Source organism: Micropterus salmoides, unplaced genomic scaffold (assembly GCF_014851395.1).
Source record: "Micropterus salmoides isolate LMB-PRFRI ecotype aquatic unplaced genomic scaffold, ASM1485139v1 Ms_hic_scaffold_6, whole genome shotgun sequence".
NCBI lineage: Eukaryota > Metazoa > Chordata > Actinopteri > Centrarchiformes > Centrarchidae > Micropterus > Micropterus salmoides.
Window position 1 is genome coordinate 3,342,436 of NW_024044348.1, and position 20,431 is coordinate 3,362,866.

At 42.6% G+C, this 20,431-nt stretch overlaps 1 protein-coding gene and 1 pseudogene across 1 annotated transcript in view; both read right to left on the reverse strand.

Annotated features, from left to right (window-relative positions):
* LOC119890441 (transient receptor potential cation channel subfamily M member 1-like) overlaps nt 1-3,337 on the reverse strand; it is a 28,658-nt gene extending 25,321 nt beyond the window's left edge. Inside the window, 6 exon segments of the mRNA XM_038701727.1 lie at nt 114-285; nt 585-709; nt 846-1,059; nt 1,149-1,340; nt 1,581-1,657; nt 3,208-3,337. Of these exon segments, the coding sequence (XP_038557655.1) occupies nt 114-285; nt 585-709; nt 846-1,059; nt 1,149-1,340; nt 1,581-1,616 (739 nt within the window). The 5' untranslated portion in view covers nt 1,617-1,657; nt 3,208-3,337.
* Nucleotides 3,338-19,687: 16,350 nt separating this feature from the next.
* LOC119890865 lies at nt 19,688-19,806 on the reverse strand (annotated as a pseudogene).
* Between the last annotated feature and the right edge of the window lie 625 nt (nt 19,807-20,431).

A 20,431-nucleotide genomic window follows, 5' to 3' on the forward strand; every position in this document is an offset into this window, starting at 1 on the left:
TCTAAAATCAATCAGGAAATGCCAGAAGACAGATTTGGTCTGGACAAGACCTCTGAATGCTCCCCTAGCATTGGTTGTTGGAGTGGGTCACATGTCACAGGCGTGTGACTCACGTGTGTTGATCTTCTGTAGAGCGATGTGTTTCTCCAGCTGCCGGCGGAGTCGGACCTCGGCGCCATACTTCCCGTTGGTCCCGTTATCGGCCAGGATGAAGTGGGAGTGGCTGCTGTTCAGCACTGACAGCTTGCTGAGCGGGTTGGACATGGTCTGATAGGGCCGGGTCACCTAGAACACATAGACATGATTGGTCCAGTCAGAGGTGGGAGGAATCACAAATGAGTCAAGTCAAGACAGAAAATGTTTTTATATTACTCTCACTACTGATAATAATAATAATCTTTCAGCACTTTATAAAACAAAGTGATAGAAATCTTCATGTGTTTTAACCAGAAACACAGCAAAAAAAAAACGGACTATTAAAATAATACAAAAATAAACTGAATAAAATACCAACAATGTTATAAAAACAATGAAATAAAACTGCATGCTAGCATAAGCATTAGCTTTTTCAGCTATGGTCTTACGTCTCTGCCGATGAGGTCCTCCTTGTTCTCGATGATGCCCCATGGGGCGATGCCGATAGCGCAGACTTTTCCTCTGGACTTTGAAGAATGATCTTTCAGGGCGTCGCCGACATGGCGGATCACTCCTGAAACACCATGAGGACAAGCACTTAGAGGGTGGACGTTTCTAAAGATAGATACAGTTGGTCGTCATGTGAAATTCATACTCAGATTGGATTTTGTAGCTAAGTAAAACCCGGTCTGTTACCGGGCGTGTCATACCGGTGCTGACTCCCCCGGTGAAGATCCAGGCTCCGGTGGTCACTGCTGCTTTGATCAGTCCCTTCCCAAAAACCTGCTTCAGTTTTGGAGGCAGGTCGAAGTTCTGAAGGCCTCCGTGGACGGAGATCAGCAACGTGGGAAGCTCCAACTGCCAGTCCTTCACCATCAGGTGCAGCAGGTGGTCCGGTTTGGAGTCGTAGGAGACCCGGATATACTGCAGGTGTGGGGGGGTGTTAGTTTGTGTTGTTGATAGTGTTTGACAGAAACATGACATAATGAATGACATTAAATATTAAAGCGCACCATGCCTTGTTGATGTGTCCTCCTCCCTGAAACTCGATGACTCCGTAGGCGTCGGTGGGAAAGGTCTGGGTGTGTTTCGGTGCGCTCCATCTCTCTGCTGGTTGGACCTCCAGCTGGACCGAAGGGGCCCCCTCCTCTCTGGCCCCCGGAGGGACAAAGGTGTGCTGCGTCACCACCTGACCACAACTGCACCTGAACAACAGCAGCACAACAGGTTTGTACTCAGACCAGAAGACAGTTAAAGGACTCAGACTTCTGGAGACATTCTGAAGTGTTGGGAATTCTACGCGTCGTTTAACTCAGGTAATAAATATTCTCAGTAACATGGAAGACAGAAAGTCCTGGTCTTCAGGTCCTTTGAGGTCCGCTTGCTGCAATCAGCAGCATTTAGAAATGAAAGCAGCACTTGGTGATAGAAAGGTGTGTCAGTACCTGCTGGGGTCTTTGCTGGGAATAATCTGGACACATTCTCTCTTCTGGAATGTCCTCTCGATCCACGCTCTCTGAATCTGAAACAGGAAGTAAACATCAGCTAGTCTGATGCTGCTGTTTCTTTCTTTACACTCACAAACACACAAACTCTAACTTGTCTGTAAAAACTTTCTTCCTGCCGACTCACCTGGAACTAATGAACATGAGTTAGCTTCATTAAAAATCTGTCGCAGAACAACAGGGACAGTAAAGTCAGTTGTTAGATAACAAACGGGAGGTGAGAGAACATTTGTGTAAATGTGGATCCTCTTTGTGAGCGATGGAAACTCTCCTAATCTTAAACCACTGAATGATGTTCACAACAAACACACTGAAGCCAATCAGATCCTGGAACAGACGGACTGATATTCTGTGGATTAATTAATTCATAAAGAAAGAAAGAAAAAAGGAAGTAAATAAACTCCCTGAGGAGCTTTAATGAGAGAAGTCAATCATGGCCGTTAATTTATATGCAGCTGCAGATTAAACCTCCACAAAGAGCTGAAACATCAAACTGTTCGTGTCTGAATGAATCTGGCTAATTACTGGCAGAGTGGAGCTTTCCATTTCTGTATGCATCAAATCCTCTGATCCTCCCGTCCTAATCCTGTTGCTGAAACACAGACGCGTCCTTTGAATCTGCTTCCTGTCTGTTTAAGTCCATACCGCGCTAATGCCTCTGTGTGTGAGTTATTGTGTGATTGTGTGTTCTTGCGTGTGTCTGTAATTCACTGGAGCACTTTGTAAAATTTGCGCACTCTGGATGATGGAGGATTAACATCTGAACGTCACATGAGCTTACTTGTATTGTCTTTTTCACGTGAACGATGAACCACCACCATCCTCCTCCTCCTGTCTGTCACTCGATGCCCTCCCACCAGCTCTCCACTGAAAACCTGATTAATAATTCATCATAACATTGGTGAACTTTAAGAGCTGAGCTCTGACTGGATGTAGAGACACAAAGTCCAACATGGAGGAAGCTATTGCAGCTTATTATCTGTGTAGCTAACATCCAGGTTCACTTGAGCTGCCCTATCAGAGTGGAAGCTGCTGGTTTACTCTCAGGCAGGAGGACGTCATGCTGAAGACAAGCTAGCAAGCTAACAGATAGCTTCTTTAATTTCTCTGTTCCTCTTCCTGGTGAGATCAGAAAAACAGTGATTTCCTTCATACTAACAGCTGCATAGGATCCTTTACTTTAGAGTAGTGTTTCTCAATGGGGGCAGTACCCCCCCCCCCAGGAGGCATTCTGAGGACAATGGGAACCACTGCTCTAGAGGTATTAGTACACACTGTATACTATCACTGTGAATTAGGGACACAGTTTGTTTTGATATTATAAAAGCTGAGTGGGTAAAGATATGAAGGAAATAATGAAGCTCAGACTCATTTAGTAGAAACGAGTGTCAGAGTCAGAATGAAGCAGTTTAGGTCTGTTTTTAAAGTTTTTTAGACTTCAGCAGAGACAAAACTACTTTAGTTATTGTGAGTCAAAAACGTTCTGGACATCAAACTTTCAGACTCCACTTTCACAACAAGCAGCAGAAGAAGAATCAGAAAGCTGTGTGACCCCCCTCGTCTCTACCTGAACCTCCAGACGTGTCACTACAGGGACCCGACTCCTCTCTGAGGACCTGGCTTCTCTCTGAGGGCCCGGCTTCCCTCTGAGGACCTGACTGCTCTCTGAGGACCCAACTGCTCTCTGAGGACCCGAATGCTCCCTGAGGACCCGGCTGCTCTCTGAGAGCCCGGCTGCTCTCTGAGGACCCAGGTGCTCTCTGACGACCCGGCTGCTCTCTGAGGGCCCGGCTGCTCTCTGACGACCAAGCTGCTCTCTGAGGGGCCGGCTGCTCTCCTGAGCTCTCTGAGGCTCTTCTAAGACCCAGTGGCTCTCTGAGGCTCTCCGGAACCCAGCTGCTTGCTCTCCCTGGCTCAGTCTGGATCAGAGCAGCTCAGGAGTGAAGAAAGGAGTTGACTTTATGCAGCTGAGCGGGTTCATATGACGAGCATGTGAGGCAGCAGAGCTCTTTGTTGGATCCGGTCTCATGACTCTGCTGTGAGGTAATCCTTCTGGGAGTCTTATGACCCGTCGAGCTTTAGGAATTGTTGGGTTTCTGCAAATAACATCACAGAGTACGGTCTAGACCTGCTCTTTTATCATAAGCGCTATGAGATAACTGTTGTTGTGATTTGGCTCCATATAAATAAAATTGAATTAAATTGAGCTTCAACACAAGTATTTTCGTCGAGTGATGGAGCCTCACAAAATCCCCACAAACCAAACCTCCAGCAGCTGAGCTCTTCATTCTGTTTTCTGTCCATCTTCTCTCCAGTTCATACGTTCGCAGCTTCTTAATTTTTATTGATTGACGTTCTACTCTTCCTTCACCACATTTCACAGAGAAATCAATCAGATCCATTCTAAAGAATTTAGAAAACTGACATCATGAGGACCCCACCCAGCAAAGGCATTTTGAATTAGCCACCAACCAAACTCCGTAACATTAAATATTTTAAATATTTTTTAAAAAGTTTCACATTTTAACTCTTCAGGAATTTTAAATGTTGTTTAAGTGAATTATCCGTAATTTTGGTGAAGAACAATAACTTACTTTTATTTTAGTTTTTAACTGTCCTGATAACCTGACTCCTTCCATCTGTCACAGTTTATCTGAAAGTAACAAATATTTAATCTATAAAATGACAGAAAAGTCTCTCCAAAATGTCAACTTTTATGAACTTTTTTAGTTGGGACACAGCGTTTTAGAGAATCTCCTCCAACTGAACAGGTCTCCCTTTGTCTCCCATCTTTCCTTTTCATTCAGGTTTATTTAATTTTTCCAGACCGCTTTCATTCCGGACCCTGATCAGCATCTCAAAGTTTAATTCTCTCAAGTAGTTTAATTTGGTCCAGAGTTCTCAAGCACATAAAATGATCAACCGTTAACATTGTTATATTGCGTAATACCACCATGAAGGTAGAAGCAAAGCTTGCAGCCAGACTGCTCTCTGAAACACGTGTGGGGATGGCGGGGAACAGCAGAAATGCAGTTTAAAGCAAATAAAATCTTTTTACGATCTGAAATAAAAGTTCTTTATGTACTTCCTGCATAGTCAGAGGAAAAAAGCTAAGTGGAAGACCACCACTCAGAGAAATGAAGGGGGTTCACACCATGTCAGCGTGAACTGTGTTTTTATAAAAGAGTGACGGATTAAAGAACAGCAGCTGAACTCAGAACAATGAACAGAGAGCGGGGGTGGGGGGGCAGGATTTGGATTATCAGGGTTTAAATGAGATTAATGTTGTTCACAACAACATGTTTGCATAATGAGCTGTTACATTACTGTTTTTACAGAGACAGGAAGTGGACCATTACTATCACATTTCTGCCAACAACTGGACCCAGTTTGGGTCAATACTGCTTTAACTTTATCCAGAACCAGCGGGTACACAACCAGTATTTTCCTACTAAACCCAGATTTTGGTTTAGAGTTTGGGTAAAAACCCAACAGTAACGTTCAAAACTGCACATTGGTAAAATCAGTCTAAAGTTAAACCAGTCTAAAGCTCAACCAGTCTAAAGGTAAACCAGTCTAAAATTGAACCAGTCTGAAGTTAAACCAGTCTTAAGTTATACCAGTCTAAAGTTGAACCAGTCTACAGTTAGACCAGTCTGAAATTGAACCAGTCTAAAGTTGAACCAGTCTAAAGTTAAACCAGTCTAAGGTTAAACCAGTCTAAAGTTGAACCAGTCTAAAGTTGGACTCTTCAGAAATTTCCAACCTCCAACTAGCCAAAGTATCATGGAACGCCACTTGAGTTCCTACTTGTGAACCCTGACTTCATGAGAAGTAAATGAAACAAGAATGGTCAACACATTCTCATCTCAATGCGTCATAACTGATGCTTTCAGACAGCATGACAAAGCGTAAAGATTTTACGCTAAAGGTACCCTTCAGCGTCCGTATGAAATGCCCTCGTTTGCGAAGTTGCAGCAACACAAGGGAGGATAACCCTACCTGTTCGCGCAGCTGTATGGTTAGCTGGTCGACATGTATAAAGTCAGTGACTTAGGTTTAGGTACTAACATTTCTGATGGTTGTGATAAGGGTAGGGGCTTCGGGGGGCTGGCAACACCTAGCTAGCTGTTCTACATGTTACAATGATGTTGTAATGATGTACAATGATGTTATTAGGTGGCTGGTTACAGTAAAGTATCTGTGAAAGTTATCTTCTCTGCACAGAAGTTATTCAAAAGTAAAATGTTAAAAACGCTAAAATATTTGAAAACATTAAGAAGTAACTACAGCCTATTACATTTACTTTGAGGATTAGCCCACCAACTGATGTAACTAGAGAGGTTCATAATTAGGCGGTTACAACAGGTAACATAAAGGCTATTTATGTCATGTTTTCATTAAAACGACACAAAGGGCACTGCTGTATGGGTATTGGGTCAGAATTAAAACTGAAAGTTTAATACTATAAGTCAATAAGTATTTAGGATTGGGCGTTTAGTATTTAGGATTGGGCATTTGGTATTAAGGATTGGGCATTTGGTATTTAGGATTGGGCATTTAGTTGTTTTTTTTTATAGAACTTTATTTTTCGTTATTTTAAAATAACAACATGTACAAGACATGAAAGAACAAACATTCCCAAGCCTGGCAATTCTAACAATAGTCACAGTACATACACAATAAAAAAAATTAAAAATGAATGAATGAATTAATTAATTAAAATAAAATAAATAGAAAGGCAGGAAGAAATATGTAAATTTGATGGTCACACAAAAAATAAAGTACATAAAAATAAATTTTAAAAAGCCAGAACATATCGAGGAGTGATGCAGGGGCTCGCCTACATCTATCACAAGTAGGGCCCATATCCGGTTTAACCTTTGCTAGTCTGACCTTAGTCCAATAAATACATAATGTACAAATTTGAACTGTATGAGGTTATGACGAGCACATATAGAAGAGGAGTTAATCCTACTTAGAACTTTTTCCATTCCCCATCTTTAAACTTATAGTCCAAATCGTCCTCCCAGTTTTGTCTCGTGTTCTCTACAGAAGAGAGTCCAGTAATGAGGTCATAACGTGCAGACACAGACTCCGTTATCGTTGATATTCATTTCTAGAATAGTGTCAAGGGGCATTTGGGGCGGGAGTCTTGGGAAATGTGAAGAAGTTTTACTGACGAAGTCTCAAATCTGAAAAAAACTAAAAAGATGGGTCTTAGGGAGGTTAAATTTTGAATACAACTGTGAGAAGGAGGCAAACACTCCATCAACAAATAGATCCTTAATTGTTATAAGTCCCTTCTTAGACCGGATCTCAAAGACATTGTCATTCAATGATGGGGTAAATGCTGGGTTTCTATTACAAGGGGAGAACAACGGGGAGTATTGGAACCCAAAGTGGGATCTGAACTGTTTCCAGCTGCGTAGAGACTGATTGACTATCAGGTTATAGTTTGAATGTTTAGGAATCAAAGTTAGTAGGGAGCAAAGAAGAGCAGTCACGTATGCTGGCTGTGGATGAAAGAATTCAATTCAATTCAATTCAATTTTATTTATATAGCGCCAAATCACAACAACAGTTATCTCACAGCGCTTTTCATAAAAGAGCAGGTCTAGACCGTACTCTGTGATGTTATTTACAGAAGCCCAACAGTTCCCACCAAGAGCAAGCACTAGGCGACAGAGGCAAGGAAAAACTTCCTTTTAAGAGGCAGAAACCTCGAGCAGAACCATGGCTCAGGGTGGGCGGCCATCTGCCTCGACCGGTTGGGGTGTGAGAGAGAGAGAGAGAGAGAGAGAGAGAGAGATGTAAGGAGAGAGAGATGTAAGGAGTGGTTGCATAAAAAGCCAAAACTGGGATGACGCAGTACATGAAGGCAAAACCGATAAAGTGGGGATTCAAGGTGTTTGTCTAGGCAGACTCACGGAATGGCTATACAGTAGACTTTTCCGTTTACACTGGCAAAAGTGACATCCCCTCTGGACATGGCCTTTCCTATGATGTTGTGATGTCCCTGGTACAAGTAGGTTATCTTGGCACGGGCTACCACATTTACATGGACAATTTTTATTCTAGCCCCAAGCTCTTCAGGGCTCTCCATGAGCAAAAATTTGCTGCCTGTGGGACCTACAGGGAGAACCGCAAGGACTGCCCTCGGACAACAAATAACGCCCTCACAAAGAAATCAGAAAGAGGCTCCATAAGATGGATCCGGGACGGCCCCCTCATCTATGTGAAATGGATGGACACGAGGGAAGTATCAGTCTGCTCCACGCTTCATACAGCACACTCTGGAAATGCTGTGCACAGGAGGGTGAAACAACAATATGGCTCTTGGACAAAGACATCAATCCCCTGTCCCACACCGGTTATGGAGTACAATGAACACATGGGGGGAGTTGATCTTTCAGACCAGTTCATTCAGTATTGCTCTGCACAACACAAAACAATGCGCTGGTACAGACACCTGTTTTACCATTTTCTGGACATTGCCACCACCAACAGCTACATCCTCCACAAGGAACTCTGTCTGGCTCAGCAAACAACACCCATGACACACAGAGCTTTCATGGAAGAGTTGACTGCTGAACTCCGTGGTAAGCCTCTCCACACTGCTCCGGCCCTTGTACCTGCAGGTCATATTCCTGTGCCAATTGCTGTTCACGCAGTGCGTGCCAAACTTTTTGATACATGCAAGGACCCTAGGCAACAAGAAAGCTGGTTTTGAGAGAAAAAGTATGATGTCATCAGAATAAAGAGAAATTTTTTGTTCAAGACCTCCCCTTGAAATCCCAGAGATCGCATTTTCTGAGCGAATAGCTATCGCAAGGGGCTCTACAGTAAGAATGAAGAGGAGGGGGGAAAAGGGGGCATCCCTGCCTTGTTCTGCGCTGTAAGCGCTTTTAGTGAGAATTTTAGCAAGAATCTTGGCATCTACAGAGCAGAGACTTATAGGTCTGCAATTACCACAGTCCAACGGATCTTTACCTTTCTTTGGGATTAAAGAAACTGAGGCTTGACAGACAGAGAGGGGCAAGAGCCCACTTTTAAGAGCATCATTAAACATGTTGACCATAGGTCCTGCCAGGATGTTGTGTGTGGCTTTGAAGAATTCAACCGAAAAAACCATCTGGACCCGGAGCTTTGCCAGATTGCATAGACTGAATGGCGCAGGAGATTTCCTCGGTGGTGAGGGGCAGGTCAAGCTGAGCCTTACACTCAGGTGTAATGGTGGGTATTTCTATATCACTGAAAAAAGAATCCAGTGCCTGTGCGTCCGCATTTGAACCTGATTGATAAAGGAGGGAATAGTAGTCCAAGAAGCTGTTGTTTATATCGGTTGGGTGAGTGAGGATGTCACCAAGAGGGGAACGTATTTGGAGGATTAAGTTTTGGGCCCTCTGTTGCCTTAACTGCAAGGCCAGTAGTTTACTGAAATTATCTCCTAACTCAAAATAACTCTGTCGCGATTTCTGAAGCAATTGGACTGCTTGATTGGTAGATCTACAGCAGGGTGGTTTCTGCGCAAAATTCAGGCCCAACAATAACGGTGCATGATCAGAGATAGTAATACTGTCGTATAAACAGGATTTAATGGTCGGTAACAGTTTTTGGTCAACAAAGAAATAGTCTATTCTAGAAAAAGAGTGGTGTACTGGAGAGAAAAATGAATATTGACGTGCAGTAGGGTATAGAAAACGCCATGCGTCTGCAACCCCATAGTTGTCTAGATTTGCTGTTAGAGACCGGGTGTTTGCCCTAAGAGAAGAGCGATCAAGACTGTCCCGGGGATTCAGTCGTGCAAGCTAGCTCATCCATGACATTAGTATTAGCTTCAGGTTCAGAGTCCGTTTTTGGTCCCCCTTCGTGGCATTTTTGTGCACGATATTGAGTAAGGTATCTCAGCAGTCAACAAGGGGAAATGAACAAAAAAAAATAAAGAAATGGTGGGCATCACATAAAGCGAAGCGTCTAGTTCACAGAGCAACTCCCGCACGTGTCTCGCCATCTGTAGCGCATACCGGAAGTCCCGGGCATTTAGTATTTAGGATTGGGCATTTGGTATTTAGGATTGGGCATTTAGTATTTAGGATTGGGCATTTAGTATTGAGTTGCATATACAAATAAGGGGGCGTGACCCAAAGACTGAAGGCTGAGTGCTAAAGAGCACACTGCAATGAAACCAAACAGAGCGAGTGAGCAGGGCTGGAGGGAGGCCTATATTTTAAAATGTGATAACTTCAACTCGATGAAAGCATTGTAACTGTTACAAAAAAAAATCTGATTAATTTATTTAAAACACTCAAAAGTGTCTAAATTGACTTCATAAAGCAACAAAACTAAACATCCTATCATGGAAGGTGCTGAAATAGTGGTGACAGACAGAGTTTGGGAAAACAGCGCTGCTCCAGTGTATGGAGGACATACGCACACAACCAGGATAGGATGAGGCTACTATAAGTGAGGTATACGGCCTGTCAAAGAAACTCCAGGACAGAGCCTTCCTCTAGCTGCTGAAATTCTTTTCCTTGCTTATGCCAGAAGTGGATGTTTTATACAACACTTTGCATAAAAGGAGCATCGATGCACCTGGGATTAGCAATGCACTCACCCGTTTCACGGCCACAATATGTGGCAGCAAACTGATGAATTGGCAGCCACTGTTCAAAGGGAACAGACATGCCAGGCCGATGTGTAACCAACACAGCACCGTTGATGAAGGAGGCATGCGACACAGTCATCTCTCTGGTGGAGCAGAGGTTTTCACAGATTGACCACTTGATGGCTGCCAAGCTGTTTGACAGCTCACTATTTCCACAATTTGTCCAGTCATTCCCTACATCTGAGCTTGACACTACTGTGAAACTATGGCCTGTAGGAAAAAAGGAAAAGCTGAAGCCTGAGCTAACCACACTGTACCGCCTCACTGAGCTTGGTAAGACGGCCCAGTCTCTGTTAACATCTATCCATGAGAACAACGTAGATGAGGCTTTTGCTCTGCTGAAAATAATAACACCAATGACGACATCCGAGTCAGAGAGGAACTTTTCCACCTTGAAGAGGATAAAAACTTTCACTCACAATGCAATGGGACAGCAGCGACTCAACGCCATTGCCACACTGTCCATCGAAAGTCTTGTAGCAGCTACACGACTTCATTCCCAAAGTCATCCAGAAGTTTGCCCAGAGAAAAAACGCCGTGCCGCCTTTCTCCTCAAGTGAACCCTCGGCATTGGTAAGTGAAAGCATATTTTATCATCCTGCCTTTGTGCTGCTGGTCCGTGCCATATTGTTTTGCTGGATCAATTGATGAAGATGGGTGTCAATGTGTCCATGCTTATCTAATTAGGTTGTTGTCATAATGTTGTTGTTGTCGATTGGGTCTGTGTCAAAATTTGTCTGTGTGTGTTTCGTTGTGGCATTGAGTGGTGTTGAGCTCATTGATGTTAGTGTGTGACCCTGTAGGCTGATTTGTTCTGAGCTTGGTTGGGTCGGCTTAAATATTAAATTCTTCTTTTTGGTTTGTGACAGTGGGATGTGTAACTTGTGTAATTGCGTTCTGTATCTCTCGCTCTCCTTTTGTGTATGTGTAAAACACCAGGTGCTGTTCTTAAAAGTGTGTTGAGGAGCCATGCTGTTTGTTGACTTGACCAAGAGAGAGTATTGTTTTACTGGTACGTATCCTATCTTTTGAAATGGTTGGTGCCCCACCAATTACAATTTACAAATAAAAATGCCACTGGCAATATCACAGACATCTGGGGCAAGTAGCGGACTGCTGTTTGTGTGTTTGTGCATTTTCATGTGTGCGAGAGAGAAATCGTTGCTTATTATGTGATTCAACATTTCCCTCTCGCTCTCTCTCTTATTATTATTTATTTATTTATCTCTGCCGGTAACGTTAGTATATTAGACCCCATTTACACAAGGCATTAAAATGTGATCTCGTATTTTAATATCAGGTGAAAATTGGGCGTGAGACCCCACGAAGCTCAGATTATAGCTCAAACCCTGTTGGTCGCGGAGTGATACGGATCTGTGCAAAGAAATTCACAAGCTCATTTTACCACTACTATGAACCAATCAGACTGCTTGATTAGAGCTACGCATTTTATAATGTACAACATCTAGTAGCCTACTTCCATAAGTCCGTAGACTTATATCTCTATACAAAAGTTTCCCTGCATCACCACAGCAAACATAAAGCAACATATAAAACAGTCAGTGGGATCTCCTACAGATGGTGATGCCTACTGACCACAGCTGATTGGTCAGTCCACCACCACCTGAAGTTATCTGGATAAGCTCAAGTCCTGCTTCGTGGTACAGGCCCCTGATCTGCTTAAAAACATACCTAGAGCTCAAACTGTACAAAAGAACACACTTCAAACATCAGTGCTGCTTCAGAGAGGAGGCTGAATAATCTGAGAGAAATGTGATGCCACAACTTCTTTTTTAAATCACATGATACGGTAAAAATACTTTTAAAAAACAGATCTGCCTGCAAAAGTATTCTTCATGGAGTTCAGCGATTCACACATTGGGGTTTATGTTGTTCATGTTGTTCATCAAATGTCGCTTTGGATAAAGGTGTCTGCCAAACAAGTAAATGTAAAACTGTAAAGTGTTGGGAAGGAGCTTTAGCACATTTAGTTTCACTACATTTCCCAGGAGTGTTATTCTCTAAATGTAACATTTCTGGTTGCAAACTATTTTTCCCACCAAGCAGCCAGGCAGCGAGACCTGACCCAAAAAAACCTTCCTGTGTCTCCATCACTCATGGAGTGACTGAGCATGTCGATCAGGTCTGATACCAGATCCTCAGAAAAGTACCAGGAGGAAAAGTGAATTAACTGAAAATCTCATAAAAACACTTATTGTCTCAGGAAGAGGTGAACTGTAAGTCCGAAATATTCAAAAGAGACTTTTGTTTCTATGAACCGTTGTATGTCTGCTGCAGTTCTGTGACCTGCTAAAGTTTAAATAAAGTCGAGTTTGAACCTTCAGGTCCCAGTCCCACCTTCTGTGATCCAGAAGACGCACTGCGTTTGATGGATGAGCGCTTCAATGATCCGTTAGTTCCTCTCCTCGCTCTGCCATCCATGTTGATTGAGTTCAGCTGTCCTCCACCTTCATCCTCCTCGTTTACTCTGCCTCCTTTCTATCTTATCTCCTCTATCTTCTCACCTGTCTCCTGTCTCTCCTTTTGTGTCCTTTCTCCTCTCTCCTATATCTCCTCTCTTTCTTGTCTCCTCTCTCCTGTGTCTCCTCTCTCTCTTGTCTCCTCTCTATCTTGTCTCCTCTCTCTTTTCTCCTCTCTCTTTTCTCCTCTCTCCTTTGTCTCCTCTTTCTTGTCTCCTTCTCTCCTGCCAGTCGTCCTCCTGCGGTCCAACCTTCAGCGGTGTGATGGGTTCAGGCGTCTGTGGGTGGGATGTGACGGCAGAGACCCTGTCCTCCCCGTCTCTCCCTCTGTAATCAGGATTAGTGGATGCTGCTCTTTAATGGATGGAGATTTAATAAATGGTGATTGAAGGTAAATCTACTTTACGCTCAGACTTTCAGCAGCAAAGAGACGGTTATTTATTGTTTTTTGCTGCTCTCTGGATCCTCTGATTCATCCAAATGACCCAAAACAAAATGTTTCCGACCCTGTTTCGCCATAATGACCTATCTGACACTGTTTCTACCAACAATCTTACATTTCTACTGGTGACCTTTAGAGTTCAGGATGTTCACAGTGAGTAAGTCTAAGTGTTGTACATGACACACAGACGCCTCACAATCGTTTGGTATGAAAAGGTAAACAGTCTGCAGCTTTATAATTCATGTTCTTGGGTGGAAGTCAGTTTAAGGAAGTCTTCACTATCAGAGCTGCTGGATATAACCAACATCAGCACCAGGAAGAAGAGAAAACAACAGACATGAGTGTTAGAGAAAACGAAATGCGTGGTCGTTAGAGAAAACAAATTACATGTCTGTTGGAGAAAATGACATACATGATCATTAGAGAAAACAAATTACATGACTGTTGGAGAAAATGACATACATGATCATTGGAGAAAATAAATTACATGTCTGTTGGAGAAAATTAAATATAAGTTACTCCACGCAACTTTCTAAACTGTTGGAATTTGGTGCCACCAAAACTGCTTGGTTGAAGGAATAGATGACGATTTGGGTTAAAATAAGTATGTTACATACATAAGATAAGTCACGTGATATTTACTTTTGGTTTCACGCGGGACTTAAAAGCAGCATCCTGGGTGAAAGTCCTGTGTTTGACACATGCATCCACACCAACTTTGTCACTTTTTACCTTACCAGACTTCGTCTTCTGCCCCCGTCATAATTACTGCAGCCACAAGAGGTCACATCCTACTAATAACATTAAATATTTTTCATAATAAGCTGCTACCCATGCAGCCATATGTTGGGGGGAGGACAGGCTGCATAAACTGGTATTTACATTTACTCATTTGGCAGACGCTTTTATCGAAAGCGACTTACATCTGCTAATGGAAAACTGTAGGAGTGAAAATGAGACTTGTGCACGTACATCTAGTTTCAACGAGATTTATAAAATAGAAGTATTTTTTTTATTGTGTGTAAACACAATTTTAGTCATAATTCAGTCCGATACACAGTGAATCACTGTCAATAAATACATAGAAGTACAGCGATGTCAATGTGTTTTTCACTCTTTTTTATGACTGAATTTAATCTGAAATAAATACAACTGAATATTTGACTGTTGATCATTAATAAAGCTGAAACCTGTAGGATTAAACACACACACTAAAGATAGTTATATGATCCAGATTACTGTTGTGCCGTCGCACTGGAGCAGCTGAGGGTTTAATGCCTCGCTCAGAGGCTGTTCTCTCCATATCTCTAGTAGATATTAATATAATCATACTACAAAGAGACATTATGTCAAAAAGTCAACCGACTGCCTCTTTTTCTGCAGCTGCTTGTCTGCTGAAACATCCTGATATTTGTTTGATACGCAGGCGATGTGAAACACATAACGTAGAGTCTGAAAACCTGAAGTGTCTTTGAGCTCTTGCTCTGTATGAAGAGGTGAGTGACCCCTGTGTTGTCAGTCATTTTAGATCTGTGTTCTTTTGACAAACCAGTAAATAAAGCTTTTGATTTAGCAGAGACGGGGTGAGGAGCTGAGGTGGTTTAGGTGTGTGATCAGGATCCTCCTGGACCAACAGGCATGAGACCCCAAGGTAGACGCAGAACAGGAGGGATCGCATATCTCGTCTGGATCCTCCAGGAGGAGCTGGACGTCTAGCCTGCCTTGTTCAGCCAGCAGAAGATGGACAGATGTTTAGGATGTAGTTGATTTATGTGTTTTGTCTACGAGTCGTCCGTTCAGGCCTGAGCAGTATGTTCTATGAGCTGAACTTGGAGTAGTTTGGTCTCTACAGCTTTTACTGGGTACTTTCATTAAATACATCTGTTTAATTTAAAGTTAATGAAACACTAACTGCTTTATGTTCATTTAAAGACATTTCAGTGGCAGCGTCCTCGTTCAGTGTGAACAGATCTTCTGAAGTTAATATGAAGCTTCATCAGATCTAGAGAGGATCATCATCTCTAATCCACAGTCCTGTAATAAATCCTCATTCATGTAGGATTTAATCTTTACTTTGTATGATGCGGTTTGTGGTCAGTGTTTCTAATACAACCTTCATGATTTAGGCTCATCCTTCCATATTAATGAAACACTGACCAGCGCTCATCCAACACCTGATGAATAAATGATTGTGACCACAGCAGCTAACAATGCTTTCAAAACATGAACACAGTAAAACACTACAGAGCATTCTTTAGACACCGCATCAAAAAACTGACAACACAGCGTCCAGGGCATGTAGTTACAGAAAATGTTTTTTTTCAACACATTTTCCAATTTAAAAAAGTACAGTAATCACAAATTAGTACATTAACTATATAGTATACTGTAAATACTGCAAGTAATACAGTATTGAATATCTGTATTTTCAGCACTTGCATAAAAATAAAATAAAGCTCTAAATGAAAATCACATTAAACTCAAAAATCTAAATCAAAGTCAATGAGAGATTCATTCTGCCTTAGCATCACGTCTGTGTGCTGGGGCTGGTCAGAGGACTTCATCCACATGCAGCCGTGTCCATTTAACCAAGCAAAGGAGGAAAACCCTCGACTGTAACCACACTCCACACCTGTCTCACCACGGGCCAACTCCACTGCCTGTAAGAGATTTTCCCTAGTAAAGAATTTTGGTCACAGACCTTCCACCTGCAGGCAGAGAGAAAGTTCTTTATTGGACTGAGGTAAGGGCTGTTTGGTTGAAAGTAAACATTTATGAATCACTGGTTGCTGGTTGATTTGAACCACTTGCTTAGAGGGACACCAAAGTGAAAGCTGACATCGTCCCATAGACAGGATGTCCTGCCGGCTGATGATCCTGCTGCTCACGCTCAAACACAAAAAGTAAGACAGTGTTCAGTGTTATATGGCCCCGAGGCTGAACGACGGTAGAGAACCTGGCTCTTACTTACAGCTCGGTCAAAGGGGGACATTGCCGCTACGCTGGCCAGGGACTTGACCTCATTCTGGTTTGATCACATCATTAGAAACACGTGTGCAGAATTACGAGTTGTTGTGTGTAAACGATGACAGCTGTGTTGTAGCTCTGTTTAACTTTTGCCGCATGTATTTACCATTTTGCAACACAAGTGCATCACAGTGCAAAATGTGTTTCAGTGAGTGAGAATGTGTTTAGAGTTTTGCAAAAAGAGTCTCAACTACCTGAACTTGTTTAAGGTTTTGCCAAAAGAGGGACTGATTTGATAAATGGGTTTAGTTCAAACACTAAATCCTTCAAGGTTCATCACTTTCTACCTTTATTAAACACGACTAATCACAGTTAACATAGTAACTTGAATTAAAGTTTTTCTCCATTGCTTAAACACTATTAGCAGGCTTTGGAACTGAAACGTCTGGCAGCCATACCAATGTAAACACTGCTACTGCTGAATGACCGAAGCTAAGCAAGTTTGGGCTTGGCCACTGCCTGGATGGGAGACCTCCTGGGAAGACTAATTTGCTCCTGGAAGTGGTGTTGGTGCACCAGTAGGGGGCAATCTGGTCCTAATAAGATCCCAGTGCAGTAATGGGGACACAGTACTGTAGGAGATGCCGTCCTTTGTATGAGACGTTAAACCGCGGTCCTGATTCACTGTAGTCATTTAAGATCCCACACAGAGTAGGGGTTCCCCGGTGCCATGGCAAAATTCCCAACCAGGCTTTCACCATCTGGCCGTCTAATCATCCCCCATAGTAATTGGCTAAATGTTTCCCTCCTTCTCTGCCTCAAGCTAATGTGTGGTGAGCGTTCTGCCGCTAAATGGCTGCCGTGCATCACCCAGGTGGGTGCTACACATTGGTGGTGGTAGAGATGAGTTCCACCCACTTCACTGTGAAGTGCTTTAAGTTTCAATGATAAAGTGCTATATAAATGTAATGCATTATTGTTGTTATTATTATAAAATTTCAATACCATAACTCCATTTTTCAAAAAGCACACCCATTTCCCAAAACTCTACACACAAATCCCTTCATTTTTCATTGCCTACACCGCGTGGTCATTGAGAAAACACTGACATTCAATATTGTTCACTCAGTCAGCACACAGCTACCCAGGTGGAAACACACACAGTCAAAATTGATAACACACCAATCATTCAGTTTTGGAACAATGGATCCAGAGAAATCTGAAGGAAGAGGTGTAAGACACCAGAGAGATGGAGGAGGAAGAGGATGAGCAGTATGGAGAGTAAGGAAGAGGTGAAGGAAGAGGAACAGTAAGAGGAGGAGGAGGAGGAATCTCTGGCCATGTTGAAAGGTTTTTGAGGGGGAGAATCACAAGCAAAACTACCAGATTTTGAAGTATTTTTTTGAATTTATCTCATCAGTGTGGAAGACTGTGTTGTTGTGTGTGTGTGTGTGTTTCTGTGGACTTGTGTGTTATGTCTGAGGGCAAAGTTTGTTTTTTCAGCAAGAGTGAATGGTTTTGAGTAGAAAGTTTCATTTTGACCTGAAAATAAGATGTTTGAGGGAATTGAGTGAGAAGTTGTGGATTTGTGTTTGAGCAAAGGAGAAAAACTGTAAAAACTGTCCCATGACATCACCATCAGCAGCAGGAAGTGTTTAGCCGCCGCCTCCTTTACCTGCTGGGAGCAAACAGACCGAACAGGTGAGTCCAGAACAAGGAAACCTGATAAAGTGCCGACTGGACAAAGTACACAAATCCTGTACGTGAGTAAAAGTACAGATTTCTAAATATTACTCCAAGTTTTCTATTTAAATTTCTACTTGAGTCAAAGTACAAAGTACCTGCTTTTAAAGATACTTAAGTATCAAAAGTGAAAGGTACTATTAATATGGTTCTGTTGGTCAGGCGGCGCTGACGAGACAGAATGTAAAAAGACAGCACGTTAGAAACAGGCTGCCTTTCACTAACTCGACTACTACTGTGTCAGCGCTGGTTGAAGTATTCAGATCCTTTACTAAAAGTACTAATACCACACTGTAAAAATACTCTGTTACAAGTAAAATTCCTGCATTGAAAATGTTAAAAGTAAAAGTATATAAGTTTAGTCAGGAAAATCTTGTCCTCTGACTGTAATGCTGTAAAATTATTCTTCCTCATGCATTAATGTAAAGCAGGATATTTCTGTTGTATCAAAGGGCAACTAATGATTAATCTGCTGATTATTTTCTCCATTAATTCATTTTCCAAATTGTACAAAGAGTGAGTTACCCAGAGCCCAAAGTGACGCCTTCACAATGCTTTGTATAACCAACAGGACAAAACTCAACATTATTACAATTAAAGTAAAATGAAAGTTGTGAACCATGAAATGTTTTCACATGAAAAAAGTCTCAAACCATCAAAGTTATTGCCAGTTAATTTGACATGAATCTAATAATCCTGTCAGCTGTACAAACTGTTGGAGTTTAATTAAACATCGTATTTTATAAACTATTCATGTGTTTGTGTGTAAAAATCTAACTTTGTAAAGTGACTAAAGCTGTCGGATGAATGCAGTGAGGTAAAATATCTTCCTCTGAGATGGAGTAGAAGTAGAAAATACTCAAGTAAAGTACACACACCTCTAATCATGTACTTAAAGCATTCCTTGTGCTGTTACTGTCCTGCTCTGCAGAGTAAGTCAGTGTTTAAACTCAGCAGCACAGCGACCTCTGCTGGTTGGTAGGAGGGACAGCAGCTGGTTCTGTCTCGTCGTCTTCCTGACTGTCCACCATAACTTAGTGCGGTCCATTTCTGGAGTCCTGTGTGTGTGTAAAGTCTCAGATTTGACTCTTTTCTCTGCTTTTGTTTGTGTTGTAATTGTTGTTGAAATAACAAAGCATTGGGAACTGCAACAGTTTTCTGGGGGGAGAAGTGCATCATGGGACAGACATGCAGGGGCCCATATTTTTGCCCATGACTGAACATTTCCTTATGTAAGTAAATTAAGCAACGTAACATCCTGTAGGTTAACTTACATCCATGTGCTAAAAAGACGTCAGCACTGACTGCTGGCTTCACTTCTCTGGGTGAAAGTCACCCCGACCTCCCAGTGTGCAGTCGTCATGGTTACAGCTTGGAGTGATCACTCTCTGGTGAACATTTCATAAGCACCATCTCCAAACACAGTCACGTAACTTTTAGGACTCTCAGGTGTCAGAAAGGGCTTCACTATGAGTGTGAACATCATGTTCCAGAGGCCAGACAGTGCTGACCCTGACAGGATACAAGCTGAGACACACACAACTCACCTGGATGATGCTCTGATGCACGTGTGTCCCACTGACTTCCTTCTGCAGAAGACTTGAATAAAATCCACAGAAAGACAGGTGTTTGTCTGAGCTGTGCAGAACAGCCGCCAGGCGCAATTCGGAGTTCAGTATCCTGCCCAAGGACACTTCGACATGCAGCCTGGAGGACCCGCTCTACCTCCTGAGCCACAGCCGCCCGAAGCTTACAGCACCTGGTATTCCCAGACGAGCTCCCATCCAAACACTAACCAGGCCCTACTCAGCTTAGCTTCCGAGCTCAGACGAGATCGGGCGCGCCCAGAGCAGTATGGCCGTAAGCCAACATCAGAGGGAAGATTTACACGTTTGACTCATTCCTTCTGACACCAAGGTGAAAGATGGCCGACTGAAAGCATGAGGATGATTTAGAATGGAGCACTTTAGTTTAAGCTTGTCTTCTGTCAATGTTCAGCTGCTGAAAATAAAAACCTTTGTGGGACGGCTGAGGGCCTCGTATGTACAGTATTACATAACATCCCCAGGCGTCTGTCCTCTCTAGATAAGACATGCAGGGCCCCACATGTTGCTCACCCTGATAAATGTGTTCTCTAACGGCAGAGTTGGAGACAACTCAGAAACCCTCTTCCTGTGATAGAGCAGCAATTCTTTCAGTCTGGAAACAGAGCCAGTATGAAAGCTCCGGGTCTAAAGTGTCCTGGAAAAGCTCTCTCTCCTGTAGACCCTCTGTCCATGCTGATGTCCTCCCGTAGGTCCTCTGTCCGTGCTGATGTCCTCCCGTAGGTCCTCTGTCCATGCTGATGTCCTCATAGGTCCCCTGTCCATGTGTTCTGATGAAGCGTCTCAGTTCTAAATACTTGAAAAACTGGTTATAGGAAATATTTATCGACTGTTTCTTCAAAGGACATCATATTTTTCCTTTCAGGACTGAATAAATCTCCTTTTTC